This window comes from Panthera tigris, chromosome B3, assembly GCF_018350195.1.
Source record: "Panthera tigris isolate Pti1 chromosome B3, P.tigris_Pti1_mat1.1, whole genome shotgun sequence".
Lineage (NCBI taxonomy): Eukaryota > Metazoa > Chordata > Mammalia > Carnivora > Felidae > Panthera > Panthera tigris.
This window is the reverse complement of record NC_056665.1, coordinates 146,475,353-146,493,755: the sequence shown is the minus strand read 5'-3', so window position 1 is coordinate 146,493,755 and position 18,403 is coordinate 146,475,353. Positions and strand designations below refer to the sequence as shown.

General features: G+C 40.3%; 1 gene segment (V, D, J or C); it reads left to right on the top strand.

Moving 5' to 3' along the window:
* Window positions 1-6,230: 6,230 nt before the first annotated feature.
* On the top strand, window positions 6,231-6,838 carry LOC122239739. The segment is given in 2 exon segments: window positions 6,231-6,371; window positions 6,471-6,838. Coding segments are annotated over 2 exon segments (399 nt in total).
* Window positions 6,839-18,403: the final 11,565 nt, after the last annotated feature.

Sequence of the window (18,403 nt, the reverse complement as noted above, 5' to 3'; positions counted from 1 at the left end):
TACGTCAGTGTATTCTCGTTTTCAAATTTCCAAACAATTTCCTTTTTACTTTTTCTTTCTTTTTCTTTTTTTCTCTTCTTCGTTTCTGTAGTTTTTCTGGAATGCAAAATGAGAAAAACTTGATTTTACTTTCAATTTCTATTAAAAATATTTTAATTTTTTTACTATATTGATTGCTTTTATGTAAATTTTCTCAAATTCTATTTTACTTCCATCATTTTATTTTAGTCTACTATGGTGTATTCACTTTTTGAATTTTCAAATGATTTCCTTTTTTTACTTTTTTTATCTTTTTTCTCTTTTTTGATTCCTCTCTTTTTTCTAGAATACAGAAAAAGAAAAAAATCACATTTATTTTTAATTTTTATTAAAAATATTTTTCTTTATTTTTTCTATTATATTCTTTACTTTTCTTTATATTTTTTCAAACTATATTTTACTCTCATCATCTCATTTCAGTCTACTTCAGTGTATTCATTTTTTCAAATTCTCAAATTATTTCCTTTTTTTTCTCCCCCTCCCATATTTTTCTCTGTCAAACCAATTTCAACACCCAGAACAAAACACACCTAGGATCTAGCATATTCCATTCAATTTGCTTCCGTGTGTTTAATTTTTAATTTTAGTATTTTTGTAATTTTATCTTTTTATTTCACTTTTGCGACCTCATTAATTCCTTTTCTCCCTTCAAAATGACAAAACGAAGGAATTCACCCCAAAAGAAAGACCACAAAGAAACGACAGCCAGGGATTTAACCAACACAGATATAAGCAAGATTTCTGAACCAGAATTTAGAATCACAATAATAAGAACACTAGCTGCAGTCAAAAATAGATTAGAATCTCTTTCTGCAGAGATAAAAGAAGTAAAAAATAGCCAGAATGAAATTTAAAATGCTATAACTGAGCTGCAATCACAGATGGATGCAGCGGTGGCACAGATAGATTAGGCAGAACAGAGAATCAGCTTGATAGAGGACAACCTTATAGAGAATAATGAAGCAGAAAAAAAGAGGGAGATTAAGGCAAAAGAGCAAGATTTAAGAATTAGAGAAATCAGTGACTCATTAAAAAGGAACAACATGAGAATCATAGGGGTCCCAGAAGTGGAAGAAATAGGGGTGGAAGGGTTATGTGAGCAAATCATAGCGGAAATCTTTTCTAACCTGGGCAAAGACACAGACATCAAAATCCAGGAAACACGGAGGACTCCAATTAGATTCCACCAAAACCGACCATCAACAAGGCACATCATAGTCAAATTGACAAAGTACTCAGGCAAGGAGAGAATCATAAAACCAACAGGGAAACAAAGTCCATAACTTACAAGGGAAGACAGATCAGGTTTAGCAGACCTATCCACAGAAAGTTGGCAGGCCACAAAGGAGTGGCGGGATGTATTCAGTGTGCTAAATCAGAAAAATATGCAGCCAAGAATTCTGTATCCAGCAAGGATGTCATTCAAAATAGAAGGCACATGAAAAGATTCCGATACAAACAAAAATTAAATGAGTTTGTGACCACTAAACCAGCCCTGCAAGAAATTTTAAGGGAGACTCTCTGAGGGGAGAAAAGATGAAAATATATCTGTATAAATAAATAAATACCAAAATCAACAAAGATTAGAAAGACCAAAGAACACCACCATAAACTCCAACTCTACAAGCATCATAATAGCAATAAACTCATATCTTTCAGTACTCACTCTAAACGTCAATGGACTCAATGCCCCAATCAAAAGACATAGGGTAACAGAATGGAGAAGAAAACAAGATCCATCTATACGCTTTTTACAAGAGACCCACTTTAGACCTAAAGACGCCTCCAGATTGAAAATAAGGGGATGGAGAACCATCTATCATGCTAATGTTCAACAAAAGAAAGCAGGAGTAGCCATATTGATATCAGACAATCTAGACTTTAAAATAAAGACTGCATCAAGAGATGCAGAATGGCCTTACATCATTCATAATCAAAGGGTCTATCCACCAAGAAGACCTAACGATTGTAACCATTTATGCGCCAATTGTGAGAGCACCCAAATATAGAAATCAATTAATCAGAAACATAAAGAAACTCACCTATAAGAATACCATAATAGTAGGAGACTTCAACACCTCACTCACAATAATGAACACATCACCTGATCAAAAAATCAACAAGAAAACAATGGCTTTCAATGACACACTGGACCAGGAGGACTTAACAAATATATTCAGAACATTTCATCCCAAAGGAACAGAATATGCATTCTCTCCAGTGCACATGGAGCTTTCTCCAGAATAGACCATATACTGGGACACAAATCAGCCCTAAGTAAGTACAAAAAGATCGAGATCATACCATGTATATTTTCAGACCACAATGCCATGAACTCAAAATCAACCACAGGAAAAAAATTTGGAAAGGTAACAAATAATTAGAGACTGAAGAACCTACTAAAGAATGAATGGGCTAACCAAGCAGTTAAAGAAGAAATTAAAAAGTATATGGAAGTCAATGAAAATGATAACACCACAATGATAACCTCTAAGATGCAGCAAATGCGGTCATAAGTGGAAAGTATATAGCAATCCAGGCCTTCCTAAAGAAGGAAGAAAGATCTCAGATACACAACATAACCTTATGACTAAAGAGCTGGAAAAAAAACAGCAAATAAAACCCAAAACCAGCAGAAGGCAGGAAATAATAAAGATTAGAGCAGAAATTAGTGCTATTGAAACCAAAACACAATAGAACAGATCAATGAAACTAAAAGCTGGTGCTTTGAAAGAATTAACAAAATTGATAAACCACTATTCAGTTTGATCAAAAAGAAAAAGGAAAGGACCCAAATGAATAAAATCAAGAATGACAGAGGAGAGATCACAACCAACACAACAGAAATAAAAACAGTAATAAGAGAAAGTTATGAGCAATTATATGCCAATAAAATGGGCAATCTGGAAGAAATGGACAAATTCCAAGAAACATATACACTACCAAAACTGAAAGAGGAAGAAATAGAAAATTTGAACAGACCCCTAACCAGTAAGGAAATCGAATCAGTAATCAAAAATCTGCCAAAAGACAACAGTCCAGGACCAGATGGCTTTCCAGGGGAATTCTACCAAACATTTAAGGAAGAGTTAACACCTATTCTCTTGAAGGTGTTCCAAAAAATAGAAATGGAAGGAAAACTTCCCAGCTCTTCCTATGAAGCCAGCATTACCTTGATTCCAAAAACAGACAGAGACAACACTTAAAAAGACAACTATACACCAATTTCCCTGATGAACATGGATGCAAAAATCCTCAACAAGATATTATCCAACCAGAAACAATAATACATTAAAAAATTATTCACCATGACCAAGTGGGATTTATACCTGAGATGCAGGGCTGGCTCAATATCTGTAAAACAATTAACGTGATTCATAACATTGATAAAAGGACAGGAACCATATGATCCTCTCCATAGATGCAGAGAAAGCATTTGACAAAATACAACATCCTTTCTTGATAAAAACCCTCAAGAAAGTAGGGATAGAAGGACCATACCTCGAGATCATAAAAGCCACCTATGAACGACCCAATGCTAATATCATCCTCAATGGGGAAAAACTAAGAGCTTTCTCCCTAAGGTCAGGAACAAGACAGGGATGTCCACTCTCGCCACTTTTATTCAACATAGCATTGGAAGTCATAGCCTCTGCAATCAGAAAACACAAATAAATAAAAGGCATCCAAATCAGCCAGGAGGCGGTCAAACTTTCACTCTTCACAGATGTCATGATACTCTATATGGAAAACCCACAAGACCCCAACAAAAAACTGCTAGAATTCATTCATGAATTCAGCAAAGTGGCAGGATATACAATCAACACAGAGAAATCGGTTGCATTCCTATACACCAACAATGAAGCAACAGAAATAGAAATCAAGGAATCTATCCCATTTACAGTAGCACAAAAACCATAAAATACCCAGGAATAAATCTAACCAAAGAGGTGAAAAATCTTTACACTGAAAACTATAGAAAGCTTATGAAAGAAATTGAAGAAGACAAAATATGGAAAAAGATTCCATGCTCCTGAATAGGAAGAACAAATATTGTTAAAATGCCAATAGTACCAAAATCAATCTACATATTCAATGCAATCCCGATCAAAGTGACACCAGCATTCTTCACAGAGCTAGAAAAAATAATCCTAAAATTTGTATGGAACAGAAAAGACCCCGAATAGCCAAGGCGATCTTGAAAAACAAAACCAAAGCAGGAGGCATCACAATCCCAGACTTCAAGCTATACTTCAAAGCTGTAATCATCAAGACAGTATGGTAATGGCACAAGAACAGACACTCAGGGGCATCTGAGTGGACCAGTCTGTTAAGCATCCGACTTTGACTCAGGTCACGATCTGGCAGTTCGTGAGTTAGATCCCACATCAGGCTGTGTGCTGACAGCTCAGAGCCTGAAGCCTGCTTGGAATTCTGTGTCTTCCTCTCTCTCTGACACTCCCCCGCTCATGCTCTGTCTCTGTCTCTGAAAAGTAATAAATAAATGCCAAAAACAATAAAAAAAACAAGGACACTCAGATCAATGGAACCGAATACGAAATCCAGAAATGGACCCACAAATGTATGGCCAACTAATCTTTCGCAAAGCAGGAAAGACTATCCAAAGGAATAAAGACAGTGTCTTCAGCAGGTGGTGCTGGGAAAACTGGACAGCGACAGGCAGAAGAATGAACCAGGACCACTTTCTTACACCATACACAAAAATAAAATTCAAAATGGATGAAAGACCTCAATGTAAGTCAGGAAGCCATCAAAATCCTCGAGCAGAAAGCAGGCAAAAACATCTTTGATCTTGGCCACACCAACTTCCTACTCAACACGTCCCCAGAGGCAAGGGAAACAAAAGCAAAAATGAACTACTGGGACCTCATCAAAATCAAAAGTTTCTGCACAGTGAAAGCAACAATCAGCAAAACTAAAATTCAACTGACAGAATGGGAGAAGATACTTGCAAATGACATCTCAGATAAAGAGTTAGTATCCAAAATCTATAAAGAATTTATCAAACTCAACACCCAAAACACAATCCAGTGAAGAAACGGGAAAAAGACATGAATAGACACTTCTCCAAAGAAGACATCCTGATGGCCAACCGACACATGAAAAAATGCTCCACATCACTCATCATCATGGAAATGCCAATCAAAACCCTAATGAGATACCACCTGACACCTGTCAGAATGGCTACCTGAACAACTCAGTCAACAACAGACGTTGGCGAGGATGCAGAGAGAGGATCTCTTTTGCATTTTTGGGGGCAATGCAAGTTGGTGCAGCCACTCTGGAAAACTGTATGGAGATTCCTCAAAAAACTAAAAATAGAACTCCCCTATGAAGCAGCAATTGCACTACTAGGCATTTCTCCACGGGACACAGGTGTTCTGTTTCAAAGGGACACATGCACCCCCATGTTTATAGCAGCACTATCAACAATAGCCAAAGTATGGAAAGAGCCAAATGTCCATCGATGGATGAATGGATAAAGAAGAAGGGGTAAATATATACAGTGGAGTATTACTTGGCAATCAAAAAGAGTGAAATCTTGCCATTTGCAACTATGTGGATGGAACTGGAGGGTATTATGCGAAGTGAAATGAGTCAGTCAGAGAAAGACAAAACTCATATGACTTCACTCATATGAGGACTTTAAGAGACCAAACAGATGAACATAAGGGAAGGGAAACCAAAATAACATGAAAACATGGAGGGGACAGAGCATAAGAGACTCATAAATATGGAGAACAAACAGAGGGCTACTGGAGGGGTTGTGGGAGGGGGGATGGGATAAACTGGTAAGGGGCACTAAGGAATCTACTCCTGAAATCATTGTTGCACTATATAATAACTAATTTCGATGTTAAATTTTAAAACTAAAAATAAATACTAATTAATAATAAAAAAATTAAAATATTTTAAGAGAAAATATTGCGTGATCATGCTGTTGAGGTAAATGTTTCTTAAAGATTATGCGAAGCCTCCATTAATAAAGGTAAAAATCCAAAACTGAAAAAAAGAATTCTTCATATTGTCACACCACCATCCACACAAACTAATGTAGAAGTGCGTCCCTAACCCTGTCATTCACTTTTACACAATCAAACCTAAGTCTGGAGCTTGATATATATGTCAGAGGACATGCAACTGGGGCCCTTTCTGTGCTGATAAAACCAACCCAGTCCGACCGTGCAGCTGGGAGACGAGCCCCAGCCCCGGGAGTCCCAGGTGTTCCCATTCTGTGATCAGCACAGAACACACACACCTCACCATGGAGTTTGTGCTGGGCTGGGTGTTCCTGGTTGCTCTTTTAAAAGGTAATTCGTGGTGAACGAGGGACACTGAGTTTGTGAATGGATATGAGTGAAACAGTGGATGTGTGACAGTTTCCTGACCAACATGTCTTGTGTCTGCAGGTGTCCAGTGTGACGTGCAGCTGGTGGAGTCTGGGGGAGACTTGGTGAAGCCTGGCGGGTCCCTGAGACTCACCTGTGTGGCCTCTGGATTGACCTTCAGTAGCTATGGAATGAGCTGGGTTCGCCAGGCTCCAGGAAAGGGGCTGCAGTGGGTCGCAGGAATTAGTGGTAGTGGAAGTAGCACAGGCTACGCAGACTCCGTGAAGGGCCGATTCACCATCTCCAGAGACAACGCCAAGAACACTCTGTATCTGCAGATGAACAACCTCAAGACCGAGGACACGGCCATATATTACTGTGCAAGAGACACGGTGAGGGGACCTCGCTGGGAGCCCAGACACAAACCTCCCTGAAGGAGGGGATCAGCACCACCAGGGGGCGCACACTATGCACAATTCTCCTTTGTGCTCCCAGGCGCAGGTGCACATGGAGGTTACAGGCAGGTTTCCTGTCAGGGTCTGGGGCTTCCTCTCCACACAGCAGTTTCCCCAGGGAGCCTCCCTGGTTATATGATTCTGTGCTTACCTATTAACTCTCTGAATTAGCAACTGGGTTGTCATAGGGAAACTAGACGAACATGCACAAAGACACAGTTGTTTGCACTTGCTTACTCCGGTCCCTCAACATGAGTGAATTACAGATTTCCTGAGGCACAACAGCTGAACATTTACAGGAGTCCCAGATGCGCTCCCTGTGCAGCCAGGACCACAGGATCCCACAGCTCCTCCTTATCCTCACCCAGCCCTTGTCCCAGTCAAACAACGTGACACTTTCTTCATAGCCCTTTGCTACTCAGGACTTTAAATGAGCTACAGCTTTATTCAATTACTCTAAAGGAGAGACAAACAATCTCCATGTATTAGTCAAGATTCCCCTGAGGAACACAACCCAAAGGTCATTGGTTTCCATAACTAAATATGTTGAGAAGACCCATGATCTACTGTCACAAGCTGAAGACCCAGGAAAACCAGTGATGTAATTCTTGTCTGATTCTGACTAGTGTCTAGTCTCAGAACGTGGAGAGCTGATGATGTAACTCTCAGAAAAAGGGCCAGAGGAGACCAATATTCCAGTTCAAAAAGCACATGGGAAGTAAAAATGAGGGAATTCGTCCTCCATCTGCATCAGATTCTATTCACAAACTTAATGGAATGGGTGGTGCCTAGGCAGAAAGAAACCATGGATGGAAATGCCAATCTCTTCTGGAACACATCACAGACATCCACAGAAACAGTGGTGAATCTGGGCACCCATGACGCAGTCAAGATAACCTATAAAGTTAATCATGACAAGTCAACCTCCTGTAAACATGGAGCTCAAAGACTGAAGATTTAAAAGTCGATCCCATCATTGGGGCGGAGTCTGGTGGGCACAGCAGTGCTCCTGTGGAGGAGGGCAGAGGCCCATAAGGGGAACTGTGGTCTGAGTATCCCCTGGGTCGCATGGGGAGAGACAATTCCCTTTGTGGAGTGCATTTGCGAGACGGGGCATTGCCTCTCATAGGACAGGAGAGCTGACAGGCACCATTAAAGTTCCCTGATCATTTGCAGAGGAGCCTCTTCTGAGAGCAGCTAGCTGGACACTGCCTTCTGGTTGTTCTTCACCATGCACTCCAAGCCCCTAGTATTGATTCAGCTGCCCATCTGGGGTAAATCAGCTCCAGGCACAGCACATCAAGACCCTTTCCAGAGGATCAGTGGGGTCCCTGTCATATGGAGTTCACACAATTTGGAGTTTTCAAACCCAGCTAGAGCTCCTGAGATAAAACATAAGAGCCCTGTGCCACCAGATGGGCCAATGGCTTGGACGCAGACAGGGTGAAAGCAATTCTGATGGAAGCCTGGGACCCACAAGTGTTCTCGCTGTGTGAGGGCTTCCTGAACAGGGGAGGCTGGGAACTCCAACTCCAGGGACTAGAGAGGGAGCTGATGCCAATATTTCCTCCCACCAATCAGCATGGACAGATTTCACTCAGCAGCACAGCATCCCCAGGGCAAGCTGAGACACTAACACCAAGCTCCACCTACTCCAGCCCCCATTAAGTGCTTGCTTACTAGGAAAGAGTGCCTGGCAACCAGACCACCACTGCACCCCTTCCTCCAAAGACCACCGTAAGCCCCCACACGCACTAAGTCAGCTGATCATACAGTGACGCATATCCTCACCTCTAGGGGAGATAGGAATTAGCCTCTTTTAACAAGCAGACCAAACTCACCTAGTTAAAACTCACAACATTGGGCACAAGGTCCAACACTGCCCACTGGAGGCAAGGAGAAAATCTGCAGAGCACTCTCCTGAGGGACAGACCAGCCAAAACACGACAGCACAGTGCCACGGAACATAAAACAAATGCTTCATGAAGTGTCAGGCCCTGGACAGTATGTGAACACTGCTCAATAAAGATACTACCCTAGAAGCAGAAAAGATAACAGGATTTTCTAAAACATTTAAGAAGGCAGAGACATAGACAACAACATGATGGAGGAATTCATCCTAAAAGAAAAAATGATAAAAGGTCATTGTGAGGGATATAATTAAAACACATAAACTAATGTGCCTCAAACAGAATTTCTAAAAACTCTCATAATGAAACAGGATTTTCAAAAAGTATCATAAGGATGCTAGCTGTGCTTGAGGAAAATATATGAGACATGAGGGATACCCTTACTGAAAACAGAAGAGACCTAAAAACTAGTCAGGAGGAAATTTTAAATGTTGTAACCGAGATGGGAAACTGATTGGATATAATGACCTCAAGGCGGAAAGAAGCAGATGAATGAGGAAGGGACATAGAAGATAAAAGTATGGGGGAAATGAAGCTGGAAAGAAGAGGAAAATTAAAATATTGCATCACAAACGTACACTTAGGAAAATCAGCAACTCCATAAACTGTAATAACATTCTTTTGAAAGGAGTCCCAAAAGAATAAGAGGGAGAAAAAGGGGGATACATTTTAGCTGAGTGAATTATAGTGAAAATTTCCACAAGCTGGGGAAGGAAACAGACGTCCACATCTAGGAGGCAGAGAGAACACCCATTAAAATAAAAAATAAAATAAAAAGCAGGCCAACACTGAGACATGTCATAGGAAAATGGCAAAATATCCAGATAAAGAAAAACCATAAAAGCATCAACACAAAAGAAGTTGCTAACTAACAAGGGAAGATTAAAAAAAAACTATGGCAGGGGCGCCTGGGTGGCGCAGTCGGTTAAGCGTCCAACTTCAGCCAGGTCACGATCTCGCGGTCTGTGAGTTCGAGCCCCGCGTCAGGCTCTGGGTTGATGGCTCGGAGCCTGGAGCCTGTTTCCGATTCTGTGTCTCCCTCTCTCTCTGCCCCTCCCCTGTTCATGCTCTGTCTCTCTCTGTCCCAAAATAAATAAAAAACGTTGAAAAAAAATTAAAAAAAAAACTATGGCAGATGTGTCTACAGAAACCTTTATGCAAGTAGGGAGTGGCATCATATCCTCAACATGCTCAATTGAAAATTTTGCAGCTAAGAATACTTTCTCCAGTAAGGCAGTCATTCAGATACAAGGAGTGATAGAATTTCCCAGACAAACAAAAACCAAAGGAGTTCATGGTCTCTAAATCAGCCCTGCGAGAAATTAAAGGGGACCCTTTGAGTGGGAAAGGAAGACTAAAAGTAACAAAGACTAGAAATAAACAGAGAAAATCTCCAGAAACAATGACTTTGGAGGTAACACTATGGTACTAAGTTTATATCTATCAATAATTACTGTGAATGTAAATGGGCAAAATGCTCCAATCAAAAGACATAGGATACCAGAATGGATAAAAACATATACAAGATCGTTCTATACACTGCACACTATTGACTCATTTTCAATCTAAAACACCTGTAGATTGAAAGTGAGGGGAGGGTGAACAATTTATCATGCTAACGGACGTCAAAAGAAAGTTATAGTACCACACTCATATCACACTAACTAGTTTTCAAACCAAAGTTTGTTACAAGAGATCAGGAAGGCAGTATATCATCATAAAGGGGTCTATCCAACAAGAAGATTTGAAGTTTTAAATATTTATACCCCAAAAATGTAAGCACTGAAATATATAACTCAATTAATAAGAAACATAAAGAAACTCATTGATAATAGACAATAGTAATAATAGAGATCGTTAACACTCCACTTACAACAATGGAAAGACAATCTAAGCTGAAAATCAATAAGGAAACAATGGCTTTGAAAGACACATGGACTGAATGGACTTAACAGATATATTCACAACATTCCATCCTAAAGCACCAGAATACACATTCTTTTTGAGTGGGCATGGAACATTCTCCAGAACAGATCACATACTACGTCACAAATCAGCCCTCTACAAGTACAAAAAGACTGAGATCATTCCATGCGTATTTTCAAAGCACAACACTATGAAACTTGAAGTCGACCACAAGAAAAATTTGAGCAACACTGCCAAAACATTAGGTTAAAGAACATTGTAGTAAAAGCTGAATGAGATTTTCAGGAAATTACAGAAGCAATAAAAAATACATGGAAGCAAATGAAAATGAAAACATGCCAGTTCCAAACCATCTGGATGCAGCAAAGTTGATGGAAGAGTGAAATATATAGCAGCACAGGCCAAACTCAAGAAAGAAGAAAGGTCTCAAACACACAACCACTTTACAAGTAAAGGAGCTAGAAAAAGAACAAATGAACCCTAAAGCCAGCAGGAACAGGTAAACAAAAAAGATTAGAGCAGAAATAAAGGATATAGAAACAAAGAAAAACAGTAGAACAGATGAATGAAACTATAAATTGGTTTTTGTAAGAATAAATAAAAATGATAAACCCATGGGCAGACTTGGCAAAAACAAAAGAGAAGGGACGAAAGTAAATATAATCAGAATTTGAGAGGAGACATCGCGACTGACACCACAGAAATACGACTATGAGAAAATAGTTTGGAGATTTATATGCCAACAAATTGGGCAATCTGGAAGAAATGGATAAATTCCCAGAATAATGTAAACTACCTAAACTGAAAAAGGAAGAAAGAGAAAACGTGAACAGACTGATAATGAGCAAAGAAATTGAATCATTAATCAAAAATCAACTGACACACAAAAATCCAGGGCCAGATAGGTTCACAGGCGAATTCTACCAGATATTTAAGAAGAGTGTAAAATATTCTATTTAAGTAGAATAGAAAATTCCTGTCTTCACAAACTGTTCCAAATAATAGAAATGGAAAGAAAACTTCCAAATTCATTCTATAAGATGAGTATGATCACGGTTCCAAACCAGATTAAACCCCACTAAAAATGAGACTTACAGGCCACTAGCCCTAATGAGCAAGAATACAACAATTGTCAAGAAGATACTTGCAGGGGCGCCTGGGTGGCTCAGTCGGTTAAGCGTCCAACTTTGGCTCAGGTCGTAATCTTGCGGTCCATGAGTTCGAGCCCCGTGTCAGGCTCTGTGCTGACAGCTCAGAGCCTGGAGCCTGTTTCAGATTCTGTGTCTCCCTCTCTCTGACCCTCCCCCATTCATGCTCTGTCTCTCTCTGTCTCAAAAATAAATAAACGTTACAAAAAAGAAAGAAAATACTTGCAAATTGAATCCAACAAGACATTAAAAGGATCCTTTAACGTGACCAGGTGATATTATTCCTTGGCTGTAAGGGTGGTTCAATAGTCACAAATAAATCAATGTAATACATACCATCAATCAGAGAAAGGATACGAATGATATGACCCTCTCAATAGATGCAAAAAAAAAAATTGACATAGTACAGCATCGTTTCTTGGTAAAACCCTCAACAAGGGGTAGAGGAAACACACCTCAACATCATAAAGTCCGTACATGAAACCCCACAGCTAATATCCTCAGTGGGGAAAAAAAACCTTTTCCTCTACTGTCAGGAACACAAGAGGGATGTCCACACCCATCATTCTACTTAATACAGCAGTGGACGTCTTATCCTCAAAAACAGACAACAACAAAAAATAAAGGCATACAAGTTGGAAAAGAAGAAGTCAAACATTCCCTCTTCACAGATGACATGACACTCTATATAAAAAACTCAAGACTCCACCAAAATATTGTAAGAACTGATGCACAAATTCACCAAAGTCACAAGATTCAGTATCAACATACTGAAATCGGCTGCATTTCTACACAGCAATAATGAAGAAACAGAAAGAAAAATAAAAAAAAACTATCCATCCCGTTTACAATTGCACCAAATATAATAGGATACCTAAAAAGTTAAAATATCTATACTCTGAAGACTCTAAAAACGGTGAAAGAAACTGAGGATGACACAAGGAAGCGGAAACACCTTGAATGTTCATGGATTTAAGGAGCAAGTAGTGTTGAAATGTCTATGCTACACAAAGAAACGGGAGACTTCATGATTATGGATTTCATGCTATATTACAAGCTGTACTTACCAAGACAATAAGCTACACGCACAAAAGAGACACATAGATCAAGAGAATAGAAGAGTAAACCCAGATATGGACTCACAAATGTATGGCCACCTCATCTTGGATGAAGTAGGAAACTGTGTAATGGGAAAAAAGACAGCCTTGTCAACAGAGGGTGTTGGGAAAACTGGACCAGAACATGCAGAAGAATGAAACTGAACCACTTTCTTACTCCATACACAAAAATAAATCCAAATGGGTGAAAGACCTAAATGTGAGACAGGACACCATCAAATCCTAGAGGAGAACAGGCAGCAACCTCCTGGACTTGGGACATAGCAACTTCTTACTAGACGTGTCTAGAGAGGCAAGGGAAACAACAGCAAACTTGAACTACTGGGACCTCATCAAAATAAAAACCTTCTGCACAGCTAAAGAAACAATCAACTAATCTAAAAGGCATTCTACAGAAATTAAAAAGGTATTTGCAAACCACATATCTGATAAAGGCTTACTATCTAAAATCTATTAAAAAAAACTTCTCAAACTCAACACCCAAAATACAAAGAATCCAGTGGAGAAATGGGCAGAAGACATGAGGAGATACTTTTCCAAACAAAGCATTCCGATGGCTAACCGACACAGACGAACATATGCTCAACATCACTCATCATCAGAGAATTACAAATCAAAACTACAATGAGAGATGACTGCACACCTGTCAGAATGGCTACAATTAACAACTCAGGAAACAACAGATATTGATGAGGATGAGGAGAGAAGGGAACCCTTTTACACTCTTGGTGGGAATGCAAAGTGCCCGGACCATTCCAGAAAACAGTTTAAAAACTAAAAATTAAACAACCTTCCACTCCAGCAATTGCTCTACTAGGAATTCATCCAAAGCATACAAAACTTCTGATTTGAGGAAATACATGCACCCCAGTGTTTACAGCAGCATTAACTATGACAGCCAAACTGAGGAAAGAGACCAAAAGTCCACCATGTGATTAATCTGCTATATGTATAGAATGGCATATTACTCAGTCATAAAAAAGAATGAAATCTTGCCATTTGCAAAGATGTTGATGCAGCTACAGGGCATCATGCTAAGCAAAGTAAGTCAGTCAAAGATGACAAACACCATATGATTTCCTCCTATGGGAAATTTAGATCTAGGGGAAGGGGAAAAAGAGCAAGAAATCATAAAAAAAAAAAAAAAACCTCTAAGGTTAGAGACCAAACTGAGGGTTGCTGGAGGGCACGTGTGTGGGGGATGGGATAATGGGTGTTGCGGATTAAGGAGGCCCCGTGTTGTGATGAGTACTTGGTGTTAATGTAAGTGATGAACCAATAAATTCTACTAATGAAATTAATATTACACAATATGTTACCTAACAAATATTTAAACACAAACTTAAAAAATTTAAAAAGTGGAAAAAAGGAATGGAGAATTGTTGTCACAAATTGTCATGAACATGGAATCTAAGGTGGTGAGTCTAACGTCTTGCATTTACTCATTATATCCCTAACTGATGGTGGACATAAATTAACATACTCATGAATTTTCACAGCAGTGCCAGGTGGGCTGGAATTCAAACCACAGCTGCCCTTCCCAACTCCCCTGTGCCCACACATCATGGGCAGCTTGTCCAGACACCTGCACAAGAACCCAGGTTGGGCCTCAGCAGGGACCCACATCTGCAGAACTGGAAAGTGTGGACAGTTGACGCTTCCTGAGAAGCTCTGGGTTTCCTTCCCCGACTTGCTTTCTCAGCTCCCTTGCCTTCCTTTCCTATCTCTTGAAGAGAACCATGTCCCCTGTTAGTGGTTCATGAAAGTGAGGGGCTATATGTTCTGTAAACATTCAATATGACAGGTAACATACAAGAGGACAAAAAAAAAAAAAAAAAAAAAAACCATATGATGCAGCCTGTCTCGCGGATCCTATCACCCAATGTGGTAGAGTACAAATAAACCTAAGTATTCATTTGGTCAAAAACTGCACAGCACGTTGGAAAAGTATTAAGAGATGAGAAGCCTGGAAGAATTCCACAAATGCAGATATGAGCTCCACTTGGAAGGAAGAAGAAAAATTACAGTCCCACACACGCAAGGGTAAAATAATTTTAGCAAATGATACAAGAGTTTCAATGTGTTCTATTCATGAAGTGTCTAAAATTGGCAATGCAAAAAATGGATTTTGAGGGTTTCACATAGAATTGTGAAGGAAAAATTGTGTCAAAAACTCGGTTGTGTGCACAGAGCTCAACGGCTCCTGAGACATATAGAAAGCCCACCACCTGAAAAGGTAAACGTGTTTTTGGACCCCAGGAGCATATCTATCGAATCTGATGAGCAGTCTGGCCAAAGAGACACAGAATGGCAACTCTTGTGAAATTTGAACTTCAATTTCATATATTTCCACATAATTTCCATATATTAGGAAAAACCATGCCACGAAAATGATTTGCTAGAGTCTATAAATTTAAAAACAAACGACAAAACTCTAAGTCACCAGAGACCAAATAGGGAACACGTCAACATTGAGAGAAACCAGAAAAAAACAAGACTTTTAGTTACATTGTAAGTCAAGAAATCAGTGGGGTGCCTGGATGGTTGAGTCAGTTAAGTGTCTCACTTCAGCTCAGGTCTCGGTGTCACAATTTGAGGGTTTGAGCCCCGTTGTCAGGCCCTATGCTGACAGCTCAGAACCTGGAGCCTGCTTCAGATTCTGTGTCTCCCTCTTTCACTGCTTTTCCCTGCTCACGTTCTGTTTCTCTATCAAGAATAAACATTTAAAAAAAATATTAGTCATAAGCAATCAATCATCAAGAAAATGAAAACTATAGCTAAGAACACAAGACCCATAAAAAGAAATGGTATAAATAGACTTTGTGAAAATCAAATACAATTATCTGCCCACATGAATACCAATAGTAGGATAAGTTACAGAGTAAGAGACAACATTCACAAATTGCATAACCACCAAGGGACCTGCATCTTGAATATGCTAACAACCCTCAACAGTCAATAGGAAGAAAGGAAACAAAACTCCATCAAACAAGCACAGCCTTGTGTAGTAGACATCCTATCCTTGAGGTTATAGACACATTAGTTACTGACTGGAGAAGACTCTTCACACCATCGACTGTCAGGGAAATTCAAATCAAGAACGCAACAGATGCCCTATACACACATCCCAATGGCTCAGGTATGAACAACTCTGACAACAACATCCAGGTGAGCATCCAGCATACGTGGAGCCTCAAACAATGCAGGAAGGTTGACAAACAAACACCAACTCTGGAAAACCGTTGGCTGTTGCTTATGAAATTATACATGGATGACATAAAAAGGAACCTGGAAATACCACTCCCGAGTATTTGTCCCTGAAGAATGAAATCCCATGCTCAGAAAATAAATGGTGTGTAAATATTTATAGCATCTTTCTTAGTGTTAGAAGCTCAGAATAAGGCAAAAGTCTTTCTAAATATAAAGGAATAAACCAAGTACGAAACTTCCATCAATGGGATGCTTTGCCAGAGAAATGTGACACTACTGATGCACACCTGAAATCAGGTGAAACTCAAAGACATGATGTGGAGGAAAGGGCGGTAGTCCCATAATTACAGAGGTGGTATGACCTGGGACATTCACACAGCCAGACAATGGTGACAGTGGTTTGGTTGGGTATTCCTTATCTCTTTCTTTCCCAAACCACCTGATGAGATACTCTGCTTCATTTGACAGCACTCCTATGTTCAACCACACTCTGATGTATGGAGTCTCCACAGACTGAACCCTACAACCTCGGACTCCTCTGAATGGAGAGTTGTTGAGATCATACTCTGATGTGTGTTCTGACAGGAGCTGTTCCCTCCACTGTCCCTGGCTCTGGCTCTCTCCTGCAGGTGAGGGGGAGTAGGTTAGGAATCCTCCACTGAAACCATCTGTCTCCTGCACCTGACTCTCCCACAACATGAGGCCCAGACCTTCTTCCTCACACTTAGCTGGAAATGAAGTCAGTTCTATAGGAACAGATTTGCTCCTTGGATTAGAGGATTACTCCATCTCCCCCTTACCCTGGGCAATATTCTGGGCAAAGGTCTGCAGCTGCAGGGCGTGTCGGGGACAAACAGGATTCCAAACAGTTTGGAAACTGAGGGCTCTGTTTAGGGGTGGCTGGCAGCTTCACTGCCTTGTGGCTTGCTTGTCCTGGTGGCATGAGACTCCTGCCATACAAGTCAGGTCTGGGGTGATCAGGTTCCCAGCATCCCTAGTGGACTGTGCCCAGGGCAGAGCTTCCTTCCTGGGAGTGGGGCTGCCAACAATGAGTGAGTCACACATCTCAGTGGCACCTGCTGGGGCTTGGCCTCAACAGCAAACAGCTTAGGGTCACTGACATCCTGTCCCTCTGGGAAAGAGTCCTCTGAACAGGAGCTGGTCACCGGGAACCGTGTGTATTGGCTACAACAGTCTGGAGGGGTGGTTGCAGCCAGGCTCAGGGGCACATGCCTATAGTCACAGTTACTTGCACTGGAGTTTCTTCTTGCTGATCTGGGGTGGGAAAGGAAAAGAACATACCTTAGTTCAAATAGTCTAGGTATTCTTTCTGGTAGTATATTTTCTGCAATAAATGCTTCTTCATGGGCTGTATGCCAACATGGCCATTTGCAGGCACTATAAATACATTATTTGAGTTTTTCTTCAAATTCCAGTTAGTTAACATGCAATGTACTATTACTTTCAGGTGTAAAATATAGTGATTCAACATTGCAATACAGCACCCAGTGTTCGTGATGAGCGCTCCCCTTAATCCCCATCAACTACCTCCCCATCCCTCCACACACCCTCCCCAGGGCAACCATCAGTTTTTCCCCTATAGTTAAGTATCTGTTTCGTGGGGCTTACGTGGTTCCATGAGTTAGGCCCACGACTCTTGATCTGGGCTCTTGTCTTGATCTCATCATTCCTGAGATCGAGCCCCACTTTGGTTTCCGCACTGACAGCACGACGTTTCCTTGGGATTCTCTTCCCATCTGCCTCTGCCCCACCTCCCATTCTCTCTCTAAATAAATAAGTGAACATTGAAAAAATCGCCTATTTCTTGGTTTGCCTCTTCTCTCTTATTTGTCCCTTTGCCCATTTGTTGTTTCTTAAATTCTACATATGGAGGAAATCATATATTTGTCTTTCTCTGACTTATTTCCGTAAATATAATACTCTCTAGGCCCATCCCTGTCCTTAACAATAGCTAATGTCATTCCTTTTACGGCTGAGAAATATTCCAGTGTGCATGGACGGGGTTATGTAGATATACCACGTATTCTATACCCATTCATCAATCAATGCATACTTCGGCTGGGTTGTTTCCATAGCTGGGCTGTTTGTGACATAGCTACTATAAACATAGAGGTACAATTCCTTTAAATTAGCATTTTTGTATCCTTTGGGTAAATACCTAGTAGTGCATTTGTTCTATCGTAACGTAGTTGTATTTTTAGCTTTCTAAGGAACCTCCATGCTGTT